This window comes from Coenobita brevimanus, chromosome 78 (assembly GCF_032717465.1).
Source record: "Coenobita brevimanus isolate Jiangsu-jjx chromosome 78, ASM3271746v2, whole genome shotgun sequence".
In the NCBI taxonomy this organism is placed as follows: Eukaryota; Metazoa; Arthropoda; class Malacostraca; order Decapoda; family Coenobitidae; genus Coenobita; species Coenobita brevimanus.
In genome coordinates, this window is record NC_137031.1 from 24,970,571 (window position 1) to 24,988,612 (window position 18,042).

Genomic DNA, 18,042 nt, shown 5'->3' on the forward strand with positions numbered 1-18,042 from the left:
TATGATGACGTAAACGCGAGAGCAAGATTGAAATTTACAGGAAACGTTCGGTGAAGGAGGAAGATTTCTATTGAAGGAAACGTGAGAGCAAGATTTGTATTGTAAGACAACGTTACATGAAGGACGAAGATCCCTAGTAAGAGGACATCGAGCATCGCATTTTCAGTGGCTTTAGAAATTTCGTGATGTCTCCTCCTAAGGTGTTTTTTCTGCATATTGGGCCTTATTATTATTATTATTATTATTATTATTATTATTATTATATTTGTGCAAACGAAGTACTATTGAAACATTATTTGACAGTTACAAGACAATATTAGGACTAATTTAGATATTTGTTATGGATATTACACACCAGTATTTTCTGTATATTATTATTTCAAACTAGTTCAGTGTTAAAACTATACTTAACATACAATACAGTATTAAAGACTATTCAGCATACTGAACGCCATCACCTTCTTGTATGTTAATAATGTAAACTATGTAGATGTTTAAGCGATAAAATACCTTAGAGGACAATTGTTATCGTGCCCTTAGCAAAATAACTAGCAAACGAAAAGGAGTTACGAAACCTAATGGGCCTTGAAAAACTGAGGAAAATATTAAGACTCAAATTTGAAATATAGAAAGAATTTTTAGTCATATATTTAAGCGCCTGTCACTATGCTGAGTGCTGTGTTGCCTCTGCCTACTTATATTTTACTACTGCTGTTTGTAAGGCACACGTAAGGAGGTATATAAGTTTCGTAGTGGCTTTAAGTGGTGTATAATATAAGTAGCACAGGAGGCTTCGTTATACCTACTCCTTAGCGACTTATTCTGAACACTGTGGAAACTGTAGTGATATTAATGGTATAAATAATGTACAAGAAAATGTGAAGGCGTAATATGCAAAATAAATTGCTAAGGAAGAACTGTATGAAGATAGCACCTTCAATACAAAACGAATTGTGATCTCTCTCTCTCTCTCTCTCTCTCTCTCTCTCTCTCTCTCTCTGACGGTGTAGCCTACTGCAGGGGTCGACAACCTTTGATGGACTGGGGCCCGGAACTGCTCTGACTCAGCTGGTGGGCCACATGTTTTGATTTTGTTAAAGACTACACCCTCCTCCTCCAATAATAATAATAATAATAATAATAATAATAATGATAATGATGATGGTGATAATGATTTTATAAGGCGGTGGCCGAGGAAGAATATCTAGACGCAGGGATGACACACAGACTCCAGTAAGGGTGGAATAACTGGAAAAAGATGTTGGGAGTTCTGTATTATGGTAGAATCAGTGTAAAGGTCAAGGGAAGAGTATACAAGACGGCAGTGAGTCCAGCAATGGTGTATGGGGCTGAAACACGACCAGTGAAGAAAGCTCAGGATACGTTGGATGTTGCGGAGATGAAGATGCTTAGATGGATGTGTGGAGCAACAAAAATGGATAAGATCAGGAATGGAAGAATAGGAGGAACTACGAAGGTAGTGGAGATAGCTAGGAAAGAACATGGAAGACGACTGGAGTGGTACGTCCACGTGATGAGAAGCGACGAGACATAATTATGTATGTGGGGAGAAGAGTGATGGATGGAGGTGCAGGGTAGGAGAAGGAGAGGAAGATCGAATCGGAGGTGGATGGACAACGTAAGGGAGGATTTGAGAGAAAAAGAGCTGTCAGAGATAATGTGTATGACCGGACTAGGTGGAGGAAAGCAGTCAGACACATCGACCCCACATAAAAGTGAGAAAAGATGTATTGAGAAAGAAGAAGTATACACGTTAATAACAACAATTATTCAAAGCATTTTTCCTAAAATTATTTTGCGTAAAATTTATATAAAATAAATGCATTAGAAAAGTATTGCAGAACTTCTGCCTATCAGAATTCTTTTATTCTCTGAACTGCATCTCTCTGGAACTCGCTTCCCCGGAGTTGTTTCCCCCCAAACTTCAACCTACAGCTATTCAAGTCCAACTGTTACAGGTATTTTATGAATGGAGGACGCCAGTATTCTGGTGTATGGATTTTGTTTTATTCATTTGTTTTTCCTTCCTCTGTTCAATTATTTTTGAAAATAAATAAATAAATAACTTTCACTGAAACATGGAGAAACTCATGCAATAGCCCTTGATATTTCTAAAGCTTTCTACAGAGTATGGCACCGTTCCCTGCTGTCCAAACTCCCTTGCCATGGACTAACGTCATTTGTTCCTTTGATTTCCTCGTAACTCAGTGACAGAAAATAAGAGTAAGGGTAGATGATGTATATTCCAATTTCCACTCAATTAACGCCAGCGTGCTGCAGGGATCAGTTCTGGCCCCAACCCTTATCCTGGTTCATATTAATGATCTCTTATCTGTTCCAAGCAACCCCATCCATTCATATGCAGATGACTCAACACTTCATAGTTCATTCACATTCAGACATCCATTTACAAAGTCTAATATCTCAACTCAGTACAGCCATCTCCATAAATGAAGACTTATCTATAATAAATGAATTAGGACAAAGCAACCTTGTCTCATATAATGTTAGTAATACAGTATATACAATTTACTGATAGACAGATATTGCCAGAATCATATATTACCTTCAATGCAGCTAATAATCCCATCTCCAAAAGTGCTGAAATTCTTGGCGTTTCACTTAACAGTGCCCTCAGCTGGACCTCTCATGTCAGATCACTTGCTAAAACCGCCTCAAAGAAACTTGGATTATTGTACAGAGTCCGTAACTTCTTCACTGACGAGCAGTTAGCTATTATTTATAACAGTCATGTGCACTCTCAGCTTGAATACTGATCACCCTTGTGCAATGGATGTGGAGATGTTGCATTAAAACAGCTACAGTAGACAAAATTCAGAACAAAGCTGTTGGAATTATTAACAACCCTGCTATTATAAATAAACTACCTCCCCTACAGGTAAGAAGGAATGTTGCCTTCTTTGCATTATTTTACAGGTATTTTCATGGTAAATGCTCAGACGTAGTTGCGACCATTGTGCCACCTCTCCTTGCCTTCCCACGTGCTACATGGGCATCTGGTAGCACTCATGACTGGAACGTCACTCAGCCATATTGCAGAACTTCTGCCTATCAGAATTCTTTCATTCCTCGAACTGCATCTCTCTGGAACTCGCTTCCCTAGAGTTGTTTCCCCCTCCAAACTTCAACCTACAGCTGTTCAAGTCAAACTGTTACAGATATTTTATGAACAGAGGACACCAGTAATCTGGTGTATGGATTATTTATTTTTTATTTCATTTGTTTTTCCTTGCTCTGTTCTGTTATTATATATATATATATATATATATATATATATATATATATATATATATATATACTGTATGTATATATATATATATATATATATATATATATATCTATATTTTGTCAGACGCCATAATCCCGTAAGGGCTGGCCATTTGACTTTGAGTTATTTGTTTTACGGAGAGGGGCACTAACCCTCCACCAACCCACTTGTTGACACATAGGGAGCACGTCTGGTTTGGTTATATGGTTACCACCCAGCGTCGTAAATGGTTTCTTGGCTTACAGGAAACTATTTGGCTTGTCACTCAATGTAAAGCCACCTGTAAAGGAAAGAAAAGCAATAAGAAGTGACAGGAAAGGTGGGAGAAATAGGAAGAGAGGAGGGCAGGCACAGAAAAAGAATGATAAAGGCTAAGGAAGAAGAAGACAGCACTAATATATATATATATATATATATATATATATATATATATATATATATATATATATATATATATATATATATCGTTTCGTTTCGTTTTTAAAGGCTCCAACATGCTTGCATGTGTCGGCCTTGGTCACCTAATGGCGGCTCTCCACGCTGCACGATACATTGCAGCCTCCCTGTTCAGTCCCTTAACTATAAGGTCACACTTAATGACCTCGTCCCATGTCTTTCTCGGTCTACCCCTCATAACCCCACCCCCAATATTAACACTTCTCACCATCCTCACCCAATTATCATCCCCCATCCTCTCCACATGTCCAAACCATCTCAATCTACCTCTCCTCATCACAACACCAATACACTCCAGTCCCACCCTACCTCTCAACTCTTCCATTGTAAACCCAGCCCCTCCAGGCCTTGGACGCAGGGGCGCACTGCACATCCACCTAATCATTGTCATTTCTGTACGTCTGAGCCGGCGAATGTCTTCCTCCTTCACTGCCCAAGTCTCACTGCCATACAGCATTACACTCCTAACACATGCTGCATACAAAGACCCCTTAGCACGTAGGGAGAGCCCTCTTAATGTCAGGAGAGGCAAGAGCTCCCTGAACTTCTTCCAACCACTTCTCACCCTAGCCACAGAGCTAGCTCCAGCCCCACCTCCAGCACACAACATGTCTCCCAAATAACAAAACTCTTCCACACACTCAAGAGATTCACCAGCAAGTTCAATCCTTTCACGTCTGACGATCTCCACCTGCTCACCCCGGCACGCCGTACACATAAAATCAGCATTATCTCGCAGTCTACCTCTGATACCACTACATCTCTTATGCACCCATTTATCACACACACCGCACAAGATGGGATTATTTCCCACGCCCTTGTGGCAAACTGGACATGGCCACTCTCCCTCGTCTTTGACAGTACCGCCACCAACCCTAGATATCATCACTTTTGTTTTATCTGCATTTACCCTTAAACCATTTTGCCCCATACCATCTCTCCACTTCCTAAACCTTTCCTCCGCCTCCCTTTCATTCTCTGCAATCAACACCAAATCATCAGCATACAACAACTCCCACGGGAGTCCGTTTCTAAAGTCACGTGAAAGGGCTTCAAGTACCATGATAAACAACATGGGACTCAAGACTGACCCCTGATGCACACCAACATTCACGGAAAACTCATCACTCAAATCTCCATTCACTCTCACCTGGGTGTGAGCACCCACATACATGGCCATAACCACCCTAACCAGCCACTCCTCCAAGCCAAGCTTTCTCATTGCCCACTTCACCACCTCTCTAGGGACTCTGTCAAAGGCCTTTTCCAAATCAACAAAAACAAAATAAAGATCCCTTCTCCTACCAATATATTTTTCCTGAAGCTGTCGAACAATGAATATGGCATCAGTGGTCCCCCTACCTGGCATAAACCCAAACTGCATCTCATCAATATTCACTCTTTCTCTAATCATACCTTCTAAAACTCTCTCCATTACCTTCATTATCTGATCTAAAAGCTTTATACCTCTATAATTTCCTCTTTCCAGGGTATCACCCTTCCCTTTATACACATTTACAATTACACTCTTCAGCCAATCATCTGGGACAACACACTCGTAAATAATCCTATTTATCAGGTCAGTGACTAATCTCACCCCTATATCGCCTGAGGCCTTCAACATTTCGGCAGTCAACCCAGACACACCTGCTGCCTTCCCCACCCTCATCCTGCCTATTGCCTCACTCACAGTAGCAGTATCAATCAAAGGCCAAGGGCCAGACACTGGATCTGCTGGCTCCAAACCTTCCCTGCCCCAGTCAAACTCCTCATTCAACAACCGGTTATAATGCTCTCTCCATGCATCTTTAATATCCTCACTGTTCACCATTACCTTTCCTTCATCATTCTTCACACACTGCTCACCTATGATATCCCGATTATATATATATATATATATATATATATATGTGTGTGTGTGTGTGTGTGTGTGTGTGTGTGTGTGTGTGTGTGTGTGTGTAGTTGAAATATTCAAAGTATTTCCTAAAAATTATACTTAATACTATTTTCATGATATTAATGCATTAGAAATAATAGAAATAACCTTAATTTAAAAAAAAAATCATCACCGAGCGCTGGATACAGAACGTCACAGCCTCCTACTCTGAGTTCAAGTGAGTTCGAATACACACTTTTTCGAACAAACTAAACAGTGTTTGCCATATTGATTAACAGCCAGTAAAACTTACTGTTTCTACACTCCACCTGACAAAGTCAGAAGAGGGTGTTGTTATCACTGGGATCAATGGCAGAGTTGTCGTTTCGTTGAAATTGTCTATTAATGTGGAAAAACAAATGAATGACGGACCTAGATATGGGAGAGACGAAAGTCTTTCCACACCAGTGCCGAAAATTTCCACGCTACCCATCCATGCTGTTTTTGTGCTATAAATGAGATTCTGACATGGTTAAGGCACATTAACCTATATTGTTATTTATATCTATCAGTGTGAAGCGATTGAAAATGTATCGTTTGTGCATAATACTCATTTAAAACAAGGAAGAATGCATCGTGGACCATTGTCACTCTGCACTCGGTCAGCAGTATCGTTGCAAATATATTATTTAGTAAATTATTTACAAGGCAAATGCTAAACGCTTGCAGTCATAGTTAAAAGTGCTGAGGGACAGCAAAAGTATTTCTAAGTAAATCCTGTATAGTTGAACTGCAAACGAGTTTGGCATAGTATGATGGCCAGCAATGACTTCACGGATTAGGTTATATAATTATGATCTATAATAGGAACGCCAGAACAGCTATTTTGTTACTGACTGTGAATAACCCGATTCATGTATCGTGCAGGGATGGACTAATAAATGTAAAAGTCGTTAGTTTCTTTTTATTATCTTTTAGATGTGAATGTCTCTTGTTTCGTTACTTTTCAGCATGTAATAATGATTTATTTTGGTATATTAGCCATTTAACATCCGTGCACATCAATCAGGATATGTTGAAATTCATTATTCATAGCTACTCTTGCAATTATCGTGTGTAACATACATCATTTTAGTTGTACAAACATCAAATTTTCTATCATTTTGGCCACTAAACGAGAACGTGTGGAAAAATGACGTCAGAAAGAATGCAGATTTCCGTCAATGCTGATCAACAGGTGTCCATCCGTTGAGCTGGGAGGCAGGCCGGTTGGCCGGGCGCAGAGATTTCGTTTCCGGGCCAGAACTCAGAAAGTATTTACTATAGAGTCATGAAATTTCACATAGCTATGTGTCTTATAGTGAACTGGTGCGTTTTGATGGGTAGAATGCTGTCTTAAGTAGTTTTTTTTTTTTTTTTAATAATGATTAAGTAAAAAAAAAAAAAATCCAGAGATTTCAAAGTGACCTGCGCAAGAAATGTGAAGGGTCCAGGTTATGTGTCCTCAAGGCGTTCTCCTTACGCCCACCTTTAAATGAACAGACTTAGAGAGGTCTGGGGGGGGGGTGCTTGGTCAGATGGAGAGTTGCAACAGCGTAAAGTTGCATATGTTTTCACTTACTGGAAAATTGATAAAGGGGGATATTTTCATTAATATGTGGAGCATGCTGGTGGGCCGGTCAGATATGGTTTACAGACCGGGTCAGACCCACGGGCCCTAGGTTGCCGACCCCTTGTGTACTGTTTCATATTGTGAGAGTCTGCTAATGTGGTGTACTCTTTTCACTTTACCTGGTCACATAAATCAGCAACTCTCCATATTAAATGCTGAATTGTAACAAAACAGTAACACTAGGATACGATGCTAGTCACAAAGAAACCCTGTGGGAGGGATGTAGAGCCGTAGCATCCTGTTTCTATCAATAAGCTTTGGAGAGAGAGAGAGAGAGAGAGGGGGCTGCAAAAGGACGAAAATCTGTACCAAGTTAAGTTGAAAAGAGTATATTTGATAATGAAGGTGTTGGAATTAAGAATGTAACTGGTATATTTTGTCTTATGGCGCTCTAAGTATGGCATGCTTTGACTAATGATGCGGGTTTATGCTCATACGTTTGTATGACTTGGGCCCAAATGCTAGAACGAGGCTTCAGTCGGACTTGGAACTTGGAAGTCTGGCTTGGGACAGTCTCAGACCCAGGCTAACGGCTTACTCAAGTCGGCCTTAACCTGTTTGAACCAGCCATATGTAGAATCGAGGCTCAAGTCTGATTTCACAAAGTCAGGATCAAGTCACGGACTTGGGGCAAACCTTGCTTTCAAGTTGGCCAATCATAGTGCCGACTTTTGAATGTTAAATGTAGCATATGAGGCACAATGAACCGAGGAAAGTTATATAAAAAAGAAAAAAAAAAGATATCTGATATCTACAGTCCATTCCATTTGGAAATCGTTGGCCATGCCCTATCCCTCTATGTCACCTTTGCATTCTTGGCCTTTGTCGTACAGTTGGCAACGCCTATGCGACACTAACACCACTTTCAAACGGAGAGCTATGGTGATAACATCACCATAGCTTTTCGTCTGAATGGAAGACTACTGCCTCTACAGTATCCCTAATATTCTTTATTATTCTGTTTTTGCAGTAGTCATAATCTGTGATTCATTTTGTCACCAATAATGACAAGTCTAGGTGCACCTGCAGAACCACAGGGTCTGCTTGTGGATGCCATTCTTGCCCCCTTGTGGGAAAAAAATAATTGTGACATAGTTTGTGCTGTGATTCCATTTGTATTGTACAAATTCCAACAATCATGGGCGGCGTATACAAAAAGTGAACAACAAAGCCTATATTGTTACCGCAATACAAGCCACACTGCGTGAAATGAGAACAGCAAAGCAGGACCCACATTACGATGAGCTGAATAGCTATGAAAATTATTCATCAGTTTACTATACAAACATTCACAACCTACATAATGATTTAATAAGTTATGATGAAATACACAACTGTTAGCCGTATGGTACTTTATTGTCTTCACAATATTAACTGTACTAGACATTCAATCTGTAATATAACCTAAATATTAATTACAGTTGTATAGTAATGAGTACAATAAAATTTCATTATAACAATTTACATTACGCAGTTCTGTACTGTACATCGATAATGATGCCATTGTAATACAATCTATCTATCTATCTATCCACTGCAAGACGCCTTAATCCCGTAAGGGGTGGTCACAAACAAATAGCCGCCATGTCGCCCCGTCCCCCGTCATTTCATTGCTATGCTCCCAGCTCACACCCCCCTCTCTCATATAGTGTACCTCTCCACTCCATACCTCCATCTCATCCTTGGCCTCCCCCTCCCTCTCCCCCCCTCCATCTCACTCACACTCTCCTCGTCAGTCTCTCAAGCTCCGTCCTCTTCATGTGGCCAAACCACCTCAGTGTGCTTCTCCTAACACTTCCTATCACATCCACATCCACACCATAACGCTCCCTCACTGCCTCATTTGTCAGTCTCTCCATGTGATTCGACATGCTCCTCTTAAATGGCTCATTTCCACTGCTCTCACTCGTGACTTCTGTCCCTCCAGCAGGGTCCAAGCTTCACTTCCATACGTCAGAGTTGGTATCACAATACTGTCATGTAGTAGCTTTTTTTTTTACTTCCATGCTCACTTCCCCGTTTGTTATCACTGTTTTCACCCTTTCAAGTACTTCACCCTCAAAACTTCCATCCTTACTCATCACACTACCCAAGTACTTAAACGCACTCACATTTTCCATTTCCTTCTCATCCAACCTCACTCTACATTCACTGACTTCACTTCTCTCGAAAACCATAACTTTACTCTTCCCTACATTCACCTTTAGATTCCGTTTCTTACACACTCTCCCGAACTCATCCACCAAGCCTTGCAGCTCTCCTTCGTCTTCACTTAACAACACAGAATCATCTGCAAACAATAGTACAGGGAGTTGCCAAACACTGCCCTCTCTCACTAGGGTCGCTCCAACTTCAACTGCCTTACCTTGCATCTCTTTTATAACCCCATCCATATACAGACTGAACAACCGTGGAGACATGACACAGCCTTGTTTCAATCCATCCTTCAAATAGAAAAATTCACTCAGTTCACTATCCACATGCGCTGCAGCTAAGGCTGCAGTGCATGTGGATAGAGTTTGACTCATACAATGATAAGTCAATCAAAGATTCTGAAAGGAGAAGACGTCAGATCATTTCTCCCACTGAACTGAATAAGATCAAAGAAGAGACGCCATTACCATTAGAAACCGACAAAGTCTGGTGGTCCAGTAAAAACAAACAAAAGCTTCAGTGCTTACTTCATGAACAAGCTGTAACTACAGCTAATGAAAAATTTCCGTCTGTATGTTTGGTAATAAGTCACATTTCAGGTGAGAGGGCAGTGCTTTTTCCAAGGTGTGTTTGAATAGTCTTCAACAGTCATCCCTGAGCTATATGTTGACAGTGAAGAAGCTGATCAGCGTATAAATCCTCATGTGATGTATGCAGGTCAGAAAGGAACCTCCAAGATCATAGTTTTGTCCCCTGACACTGATGTTTTTGTAATGTTAATGTACTACTGGGATAAGTTTAAATCTTCTGGGCTTTCAGAGCTTTGGGTAAAAAGGGTCATGGTGATTCAATATGCTATATACCTATACACTTGTTGGCTTCTATTGTAGGACTAGAACTCTGTAATGTATTGCCTGCTATTCACACTTTAACAGGTTGTGATTACACAAGTAAAGTGGGAACTAAATGTTCAGCATTGACAGCACACCAGGACTACTTCTAGAAGGGTTTTGGACTAAGCACTGATGATTCCAGTCTTGAAAAGATGATTGAAATGAGTGAGGAATACCTTACACAGGTGCAGAAAAATGGGACCAAATGCAAAACTATGAAACAACTAAGAAATCATATGGCCAATCATAGTAAAGGGCTGAATATAGAGGAGCTACTTCCAACTAGCAATGCCATAAGACATCATATTTTGAGAGCATATTCTGCAACTTAGCAGATGGTCTCTCTTCTATCTAGTCAACCACAGTCATTAGATCCCACTCATTTTGGATTTGAGGAGGTTGATGAACTCTTAATGCCAGTAGTAGGACTCAGACCTATACGGGAAGAGTACGCTGTGTGTTGCAATTGTCTAAAATGTGTAAATATTAGGTGCACCTGTAGAAGGAAAGAGAAACCATGCTGTAAGTTTTGCAAATGTCACAAAGAAAAGCTTGATTCTGGCACAAGTTGCAGTAATCCATTGGGGTGTATGTAAAATTTAGATGTCTTACTTAGACAGGTATGGTAAAAGATTATATATTTTTTCCTTTACAAAGAGATGCATTACTTCTGTCGATGAAGATAGAGAATTTTGTTCATAAAACCTACACTGGTAGAGGAGAAATATACGATCCAGACAGTTCATTGAACAGTGCCACCCTCCTCAGTGACGAAGAGGTGGGAAATTAGTTATGAAAAAAATCTCTTGAATGTACATATGTCATTACAACAGAATGGAAGAGAGAATTATTATTATTATTATTATTTTTTAATTGAGGTGAGTTTGCCGTACTTTTTTAAAGGGAATGGTTACATCATAAGTATGGTTAGAAAAGGAATATACAGTACCTGCATATTATACTAGCATGTGAGCTACAGTACTTAGCTACATAAAGTCCATCCCTGTTTGCATGTTATACAAGCATGTGAACTTTTTAGCTACACAAAATCAGTCTTTTTTTTTTTTTTTTTTTCTAGATATTGTTATTAAAATGCCATGAGTAAGTCGTAATAAATATTCATATACCAGTAATGATTATGCACTTGCAGTGGCCAGGGAACTTTTGAATGTACGAATGTCGTTGCCAAAGAAAGGAAGAAATAATATATTGTTTTTTACTTATTTGGGGTGATGGTGCCTTATGTATGTACATAAGTTGCATTGTAATTAAGTATGATTCTATATACATGGAATATTTAGTACCTGAAAGTTATATTAGCATATAAAGTGCATGTTTCTTTTTTTCTTGTTATAGGTATTAAAATGCCATATAAGTAAGCCTTCTACTTTTCTTAATCCTACTGGCTTAAGAAATCTGGCGACGCGATAAGCTCCTTTTGTGACCTGATGCCAGTCTAACAAAAGTCTACCCTCAGTTTTTTGTAATGTTTAATGGTATAGTTTATTAATGTGAAGAGCAACTTAGGGCACATTTCATGCACACGACCCTCCCTATACAGCCAAAGGACTATAATGCATCCTCTGACGCTACACGACTCTTTTCTGCGTAGGGAAGGGGGTTACAACAAGATTGCATTATTATACATGTATGATGTTTTTCGCTTTGCTTCTCTTTTTATTTACATTATCGCTCCCCAGATGAATACATTCAGTTTTGAAACGACACTTCGCGATGAAGGAGTTAAAGATAATCTCTCTCTCTCTCTCTCTCTCTCTCTCTCTCTCTCTCTCTCTCTCTCTCCCTCCCTCCCTCTCTCTCTCTCTCTCTCTCTCTCTCTCTCTCTCTCTCTCTCTCTCTCTCTCTCTCTCTCTCTCTCTCTCTCTCTCTCTCTCTCTCTCTCTCTCTCTCTCTCTCTCTCTCTCTCTCTCTCTCTCTCTCTCTCTCTCTCTCTCTCTCTCCACCCAGACAGTTTACTGAACGTAATAAATGTTTCTCAAACCGATGGGGTCATTGAATGCAACATCTAACACCCCTATTTCAAAACGTCTTTTATATTATTAATACTAGAAAACACTCACAGAGGGCATACCTCCACCAATGCCAGTGTCACTAAAAAGGATCCGGATCCAGATCCGTCCCAAAATTTAATCGGTTCTTTTTTGGTTCATGAACCACCTTCCCACAGAATTAAATGAAATTCGTAGAAAACTTTTGGAGATATTGTGCTGGATACTCCGGATCCGGATCCGAATCCGCCTCCAAATTTAATCGTTTCGTCCTTGGCCCATGGCCCACCTTTCCACAAAATTTCATCAAAATTCATTCATAACTTTTTGAGTGCAATTGCTACCAGACAGACAGACAAACAAGGAAACAAACCAACATCGGCAAAAACATAACCCCCTTGGCGGAAATAATAAGCATCTGAAATATCAGAAGAATGAATTACAAAATACGTCTCCGGGGTGAAGGAAAAGAAATTCTCATGTATCTAGATTCTAGAGGAAACAGCAGTTTACGTTTTGAAGAAAAATATACTTTATTCCAAAAAGCAGCGCATTCTACAGTGACGGCATTAAGAGAATGATATATATGATGCAGCACAGAATATCCGAACTTATTTTCCCTGACTGTCTGACTAGAGCTTTTGTTGACCGTGTGACCTGCGTTGCGTTATGAAATAAGCATGCCGAACAGCCGAACAAAGGAAGGAGTGGGTGGATTGGAACTTTGGTGCGTGACGTGCCTGGGGCGGGGAAGGATACCCTGCAAAAATGTGTGTTGTAGCATTTGTAACATGAGAGATGCCAAAATTTTTTCAAATTACCCTCTGAAAATGAACGCGTCAGGGAATAAAAAACTAGACCGAGGGGAAAGAGATATTTAATGACATTAGCCGGGACTGTGGTTAGGGGGAGGGGGGAGGGGGCATGTGGAAATGAATGGTGTAAAATTTATGCTCAGTGCAGTACAGATTTTATTTATTTATTTATTTTTTCAAAGCGTTCTCTAACCACATCGCGTGGTTCTCATTTGCCAGGTCTTAGGGCGCAGGTAAATTTGTTTCTGATTCTAAAACCAACCGCTACATTCAGGTAACTTTATGTTTCCAATAAAACCCGACTTGGCTAATATATCAGCTCGGTTTAATATGAAATAAAGCAGCGGTTCTTATAAATGGCACAGTTAATTACACTCGCATGCAAGACTGCCCGCCTGGGTATTATTGTGTTGTGTGTGTGTGTGTGTGTGTGTGTGTGTGTGTGTGTGTGTGTGTGTGTGTGTGTGTGTGTGTGTGTGTAATATTAAGTAATAATACGATGCTTCTTACTCTCAGCACTACAATTACTCTCGTTCTTCTTCAGTAAACAGTGACACTCCGTCACCCACTCACCCTCTCACTTCTGGTAAGAAAGTAATCATTTGACTCAACTCACTTGACGTGTCTGAAAGCTTCAGATCTGGCGAAAATTGGGGAGTGGAGCCAAGTCTACCCTTTCTTGTCTGTCTGCTGTCTAACTGGGTGATAGAAGCAAAAAAAAAAAAAAAAAAATTGCTTAAATTAGTATTATAATAATCTATGATTTAAGAGTATAGTCCTTTGTATAGGCCTATATCCTACTTCAAGTGTACAGATTAAAGTAAATATTAGGGTTAAGGACTATAATAAAAATAAATGTATATAGCAGGCTATTACGGTAACCACGACTGTGACAATGCCACATTCACTGCTTGACTGCAGGAGGGTCGAATGCTACACCTGGGAGCAATAATTATATATATATATATATATATATATATATATATATATATATATATATATATATATATATATATATATATATATATATATATTTATAAAATCTTTATTACTATTATTATCATTATCATCATTATTATTGTTATTATTTTTGTTGTTATTGTTGTTGTTGTTATTATTATTATGCACTGTACATACCCTCTGCACAACCTGAGGTCAGTCTGTTCAGACTGAGAGAATTGTCAGTGAGTATACTGACCTGTGATAAAGTTGTGCTAGTGTGTCCTACAGTAGTATTACAGTTGACGGTGTTAGGAGTGTTGAGAACTAGTACAATTGTGTTGTGATTTTGTATTCCCTTGTGTTTAGTTTGTGAGGTATACTTGTGAATTTGTATTACGCTTGTGAGATTTCTGTGCATGATTAACTTCCTCTACAGCGAGGTGTTTCCCTGTTGCAGGTTTTGAGAAGTACTACCTTGAGTTAAAGGAAGAATTTCTCAAATTAAACGATAGGTACAGGTGCTCAGGGAGGAGAAGTCACAAGTGAGGAAATTATTGGAGATGTTGGAGGAGAATGGGAAAAAGGTTGAAGGTTGGACACTTGTTCACAAGGGAGCGACCATGTTCGCCCTAAAGAAGCAAGCAGATATTTAAACCACAAATGCATTCGCCAAGTTGCATGACGAATGTGATGGGAATGCAGAGAGGATGTAGAGGTGGAGGAGGGTAAGAGAACTTCCAATAGGAATCCTAAGATCAAGGAAGATAAGAAAAATACTGTCATTGTTGAAGACTCGCAGGATACCGAAACAGAGCTGTTTATACTCCACTCACTAAACGTTTGTCTTCCGGGGGCCAGGGTGGATATGTGATAGGAAAAATTGCAAATATCGTGAAGGATGATTTAGATTAACCCGCTGAATGCCTCAGTGTAGGAGGCAACGATACTGGTAGGCGCAGGGGTGAGGTATTGTGGCAGCAGTACAAGAATATGTTGGACAAATTTAGGGAGAGGGAAGGGACCCCTGTAGTACTATTTTATCGGCGTTTTGCCGAGGAGAGGGGTTGGGAGGGAATGGTTGAGTAGGGAGAGAGATTTCAATATCCGCCTTGAAAGGTATTCCAAAGTTTATGCAATACCTTTCATAGACAACTGAGACCGGATTTATGGACGGAGTGCTATGTTTTGTAGAAACAGGATTCATCTTAGCAGACAGGGAGTTACTGTTTTAGCTAGGACGATAGATAGGGAGTTAGTTTTTTTTTTTTCTTTTCTTTTCGAAGTTGAGAGTTAGACGTACAGGAAGCTGTAACAACTTCACTCAGGGATCATTATCACCAGGTTTGTATAGATGCACCAAGACTTGCAAAAATAAAAAAAGTTTAACCATTAGTGTCGATACATTCACTTAGGCTCCTCAATATGTGCAGGCGATGATAGTAGAGAGAAAAACCAATGATGGAGGAGTGATAAATGATAGTATTAAGTATTGTTATATTAGTAAAAAGATTCCCAGTTATTGACAACCCTAATGGAAAAAAACAAAAAAAAGTAAATCCAAATGCCGAGCCATAAGTACCTGTGATAATCTGAAAGTGTAAAACACAAACAACAGGAGTTTACGCAATAAAATGGATGTACTGAGGGCTTTAATTTGTACAGAGACAATAGACGTTGCCGTTACTGAAGAAACTTGGATGGCTCCAGACACTTGAGGATTTTCAGCAGAGTTTCAAATATAGCGTTATAATATTTTGGTGTCAAACCGTCGAAGAGAGGGGGGCGGGGTAGCTATTTATGTAAAGGATTCATTAGACTGTTACAATAAAGCCGACATTAAAGTGAATATGTACACAGAAAGTGTCTGGGTTGAAATTAGTAATAAGAGGAAGAAATTAGTCTTAGGAGGTGTTTACAGATTTCCAAAACAAAGCAGAGCAGATAGTAAATACTTTGGGAGGAAACTGGGAAAATGTCACAGTCCAGCTTAGCAATAACTGTAGGGGATCTTAGCCTCTCAAGGATAGAATGGCAATATCAGGCAGGGGATGCAGAGTCAGAGGAATTTCTGGAGGTGGTACAGAACAATTTCCTTAATCAGTATATCAGGGAGCTTCCTAGGGATAATAAACTAGATTTGGTTTTACCTAATAGAGAAAACATCGTTAGTGATATAGAAGTTGGTTGATGACTTGGGAATAGGGATCATGGAGAAATTTAGTTCTTTTTGTTTATGCAAGGAGGAGGAAACCAAACGCTAGGAGCCAGCAAAACATAGTTCCTTCCAAGGTAAAAACAAAAACTATATAAAAGAATGCCAAATTCAAGATCTGTTCATTTCGAGATGCCTGGACTCACTGTGTTTGAAAGACTGGAGATTATAGGATGTGCGAAATACAGAAAGAGAGAGACATTTCCAGAGTTGACCTGTTACATAAATGAAGGACTGGGAGTAACGGTTAACTCTTGCATTAGGGAGCTGGACAGAAAGGGGATAAGAGTTTGTTGCTAGACAGGTGCTACTTGCCTGTCATAGTGGTGGAGGGATGCAAGCAGACAGTTCAGAGAAGCAGTGACCATTGAAGCAGCGATAGAAAAGAGATACAGTGGCAACAGTGAGGCGAAGAGACAGAGGTTGAAGGAAGTCAATAAGACGAGAAGAGTTAATGAGACGAAAAGCCTTTGACTCCACCCTATTGAGAAGAGCTGTATGTGGGGAGCCTCCCCACACATGAGAGTCGCACTCTACACTGGGACGAATAAAACCCCTCTATAAAGTCAACAACTGTGCCAGGGTAAAGAAGGTATGGAGTCGTCTTAGCACACCTAATATCATGGAAGCAGATTTTACAAGAGATGTAATATGATCTTTCCAAGATGGGTCCCGTGTGAATGAAACCCTAAGCATGTTCAAGGATGATGCAGGATTAAGCTGGGTACTCCTGTGGAAGATTTTGTCGGGTTGATAGATGTAAAAACAGAATCTTAATTGCATTAAAAAAACATGATTATTTTTACTCCAGTCAGAGATACGAGCCAAGTCAGACATTAGGTGTGGAATAGCCTCATCCCTTGTTTGTTGAGGTAACTGCTGAGATGGTCGTTGCGGGAACCAAATGGAAAGGTGAAGGGTGGAATCATCAGCATATGAGTGTATAGGGTTAGATGTTTTTGTGTGTGTGTGTGTGTGTGTGTGTGTGTGTGTGTGTTCGACTCTGGGCATAGGCTTCACAGCCTGCTATCAAGGCCCAGCAGTCCTCCTACATACCATACACCTATACATGTCACCACTTCGGCGCTAACACCCACCGTCCATATTGAATTCATGCTAGGGCTGTCTCATAAAGGACTGGAGTATTGGTATTAGCGAGGGTATTTTTACGACATGTCGGCGGGTCCTCTGGTAGATCAGTAAAGCCTGATTTAATGAAATTCAAAATCCTTTAACTGTTCCCTGCCCCAGTCGGGATTTGAACCTGGGTCCGTTAGAACGGCAAGCCACCTCTCTACCGATTGAGCCACGCCTCCCCCAGCTTAGAAGATCATTGATGAATAAAAAGAAGAGAGTTGGTGATAGGACAGAGCCCTGAGGAACATCACTGTTGATAGATCTAGGAGAAGGACGATGGCCGTCTACAACGGCGGCTATAGAACGACCAGAAAGGAAGCTGTAGATGAAGGCACAGATGGAAGGATAGAAACAGTTAGAGGGCAGTTTGGAAATTAAAGATTTATGCCAGACTCGATCGAAAGCCTTTGAGATGTCAAGTGCAATGGCAAAACTTTCGCCAAAGTCCCGAAAGGAGGATGACCAGGAGCCTGAAAGGTAGGTGAGATGATCGCCAGTGGAGCGTCCCTGACGGAGCCAATACTGATGATCAGAAAGAAGGTTGTGATAGGAAAGATGCTTAAAAA

General features: G+C 40.1%; 1 protein-coding gene across 1 annotated transcript in view; it reads left to right on the forward strand.

The window, feature by feature from the left end:
* Positions 1-1,336: 1,336 nt before the first annotated feature.
* Positions 1,337-18,042, forward strand: part of LOC145408757 (uncharacterized) — a 138,050-nt gene continuing 121,344 nt past the window's right edge. The window contains 1 exon segment of the mRNA XM_080279413.1: positions 1,337-1,477. Within this exon segment, the coding sequence (XP_080135539.1) occupies positions 1,337-1,477 (141 nt within the window).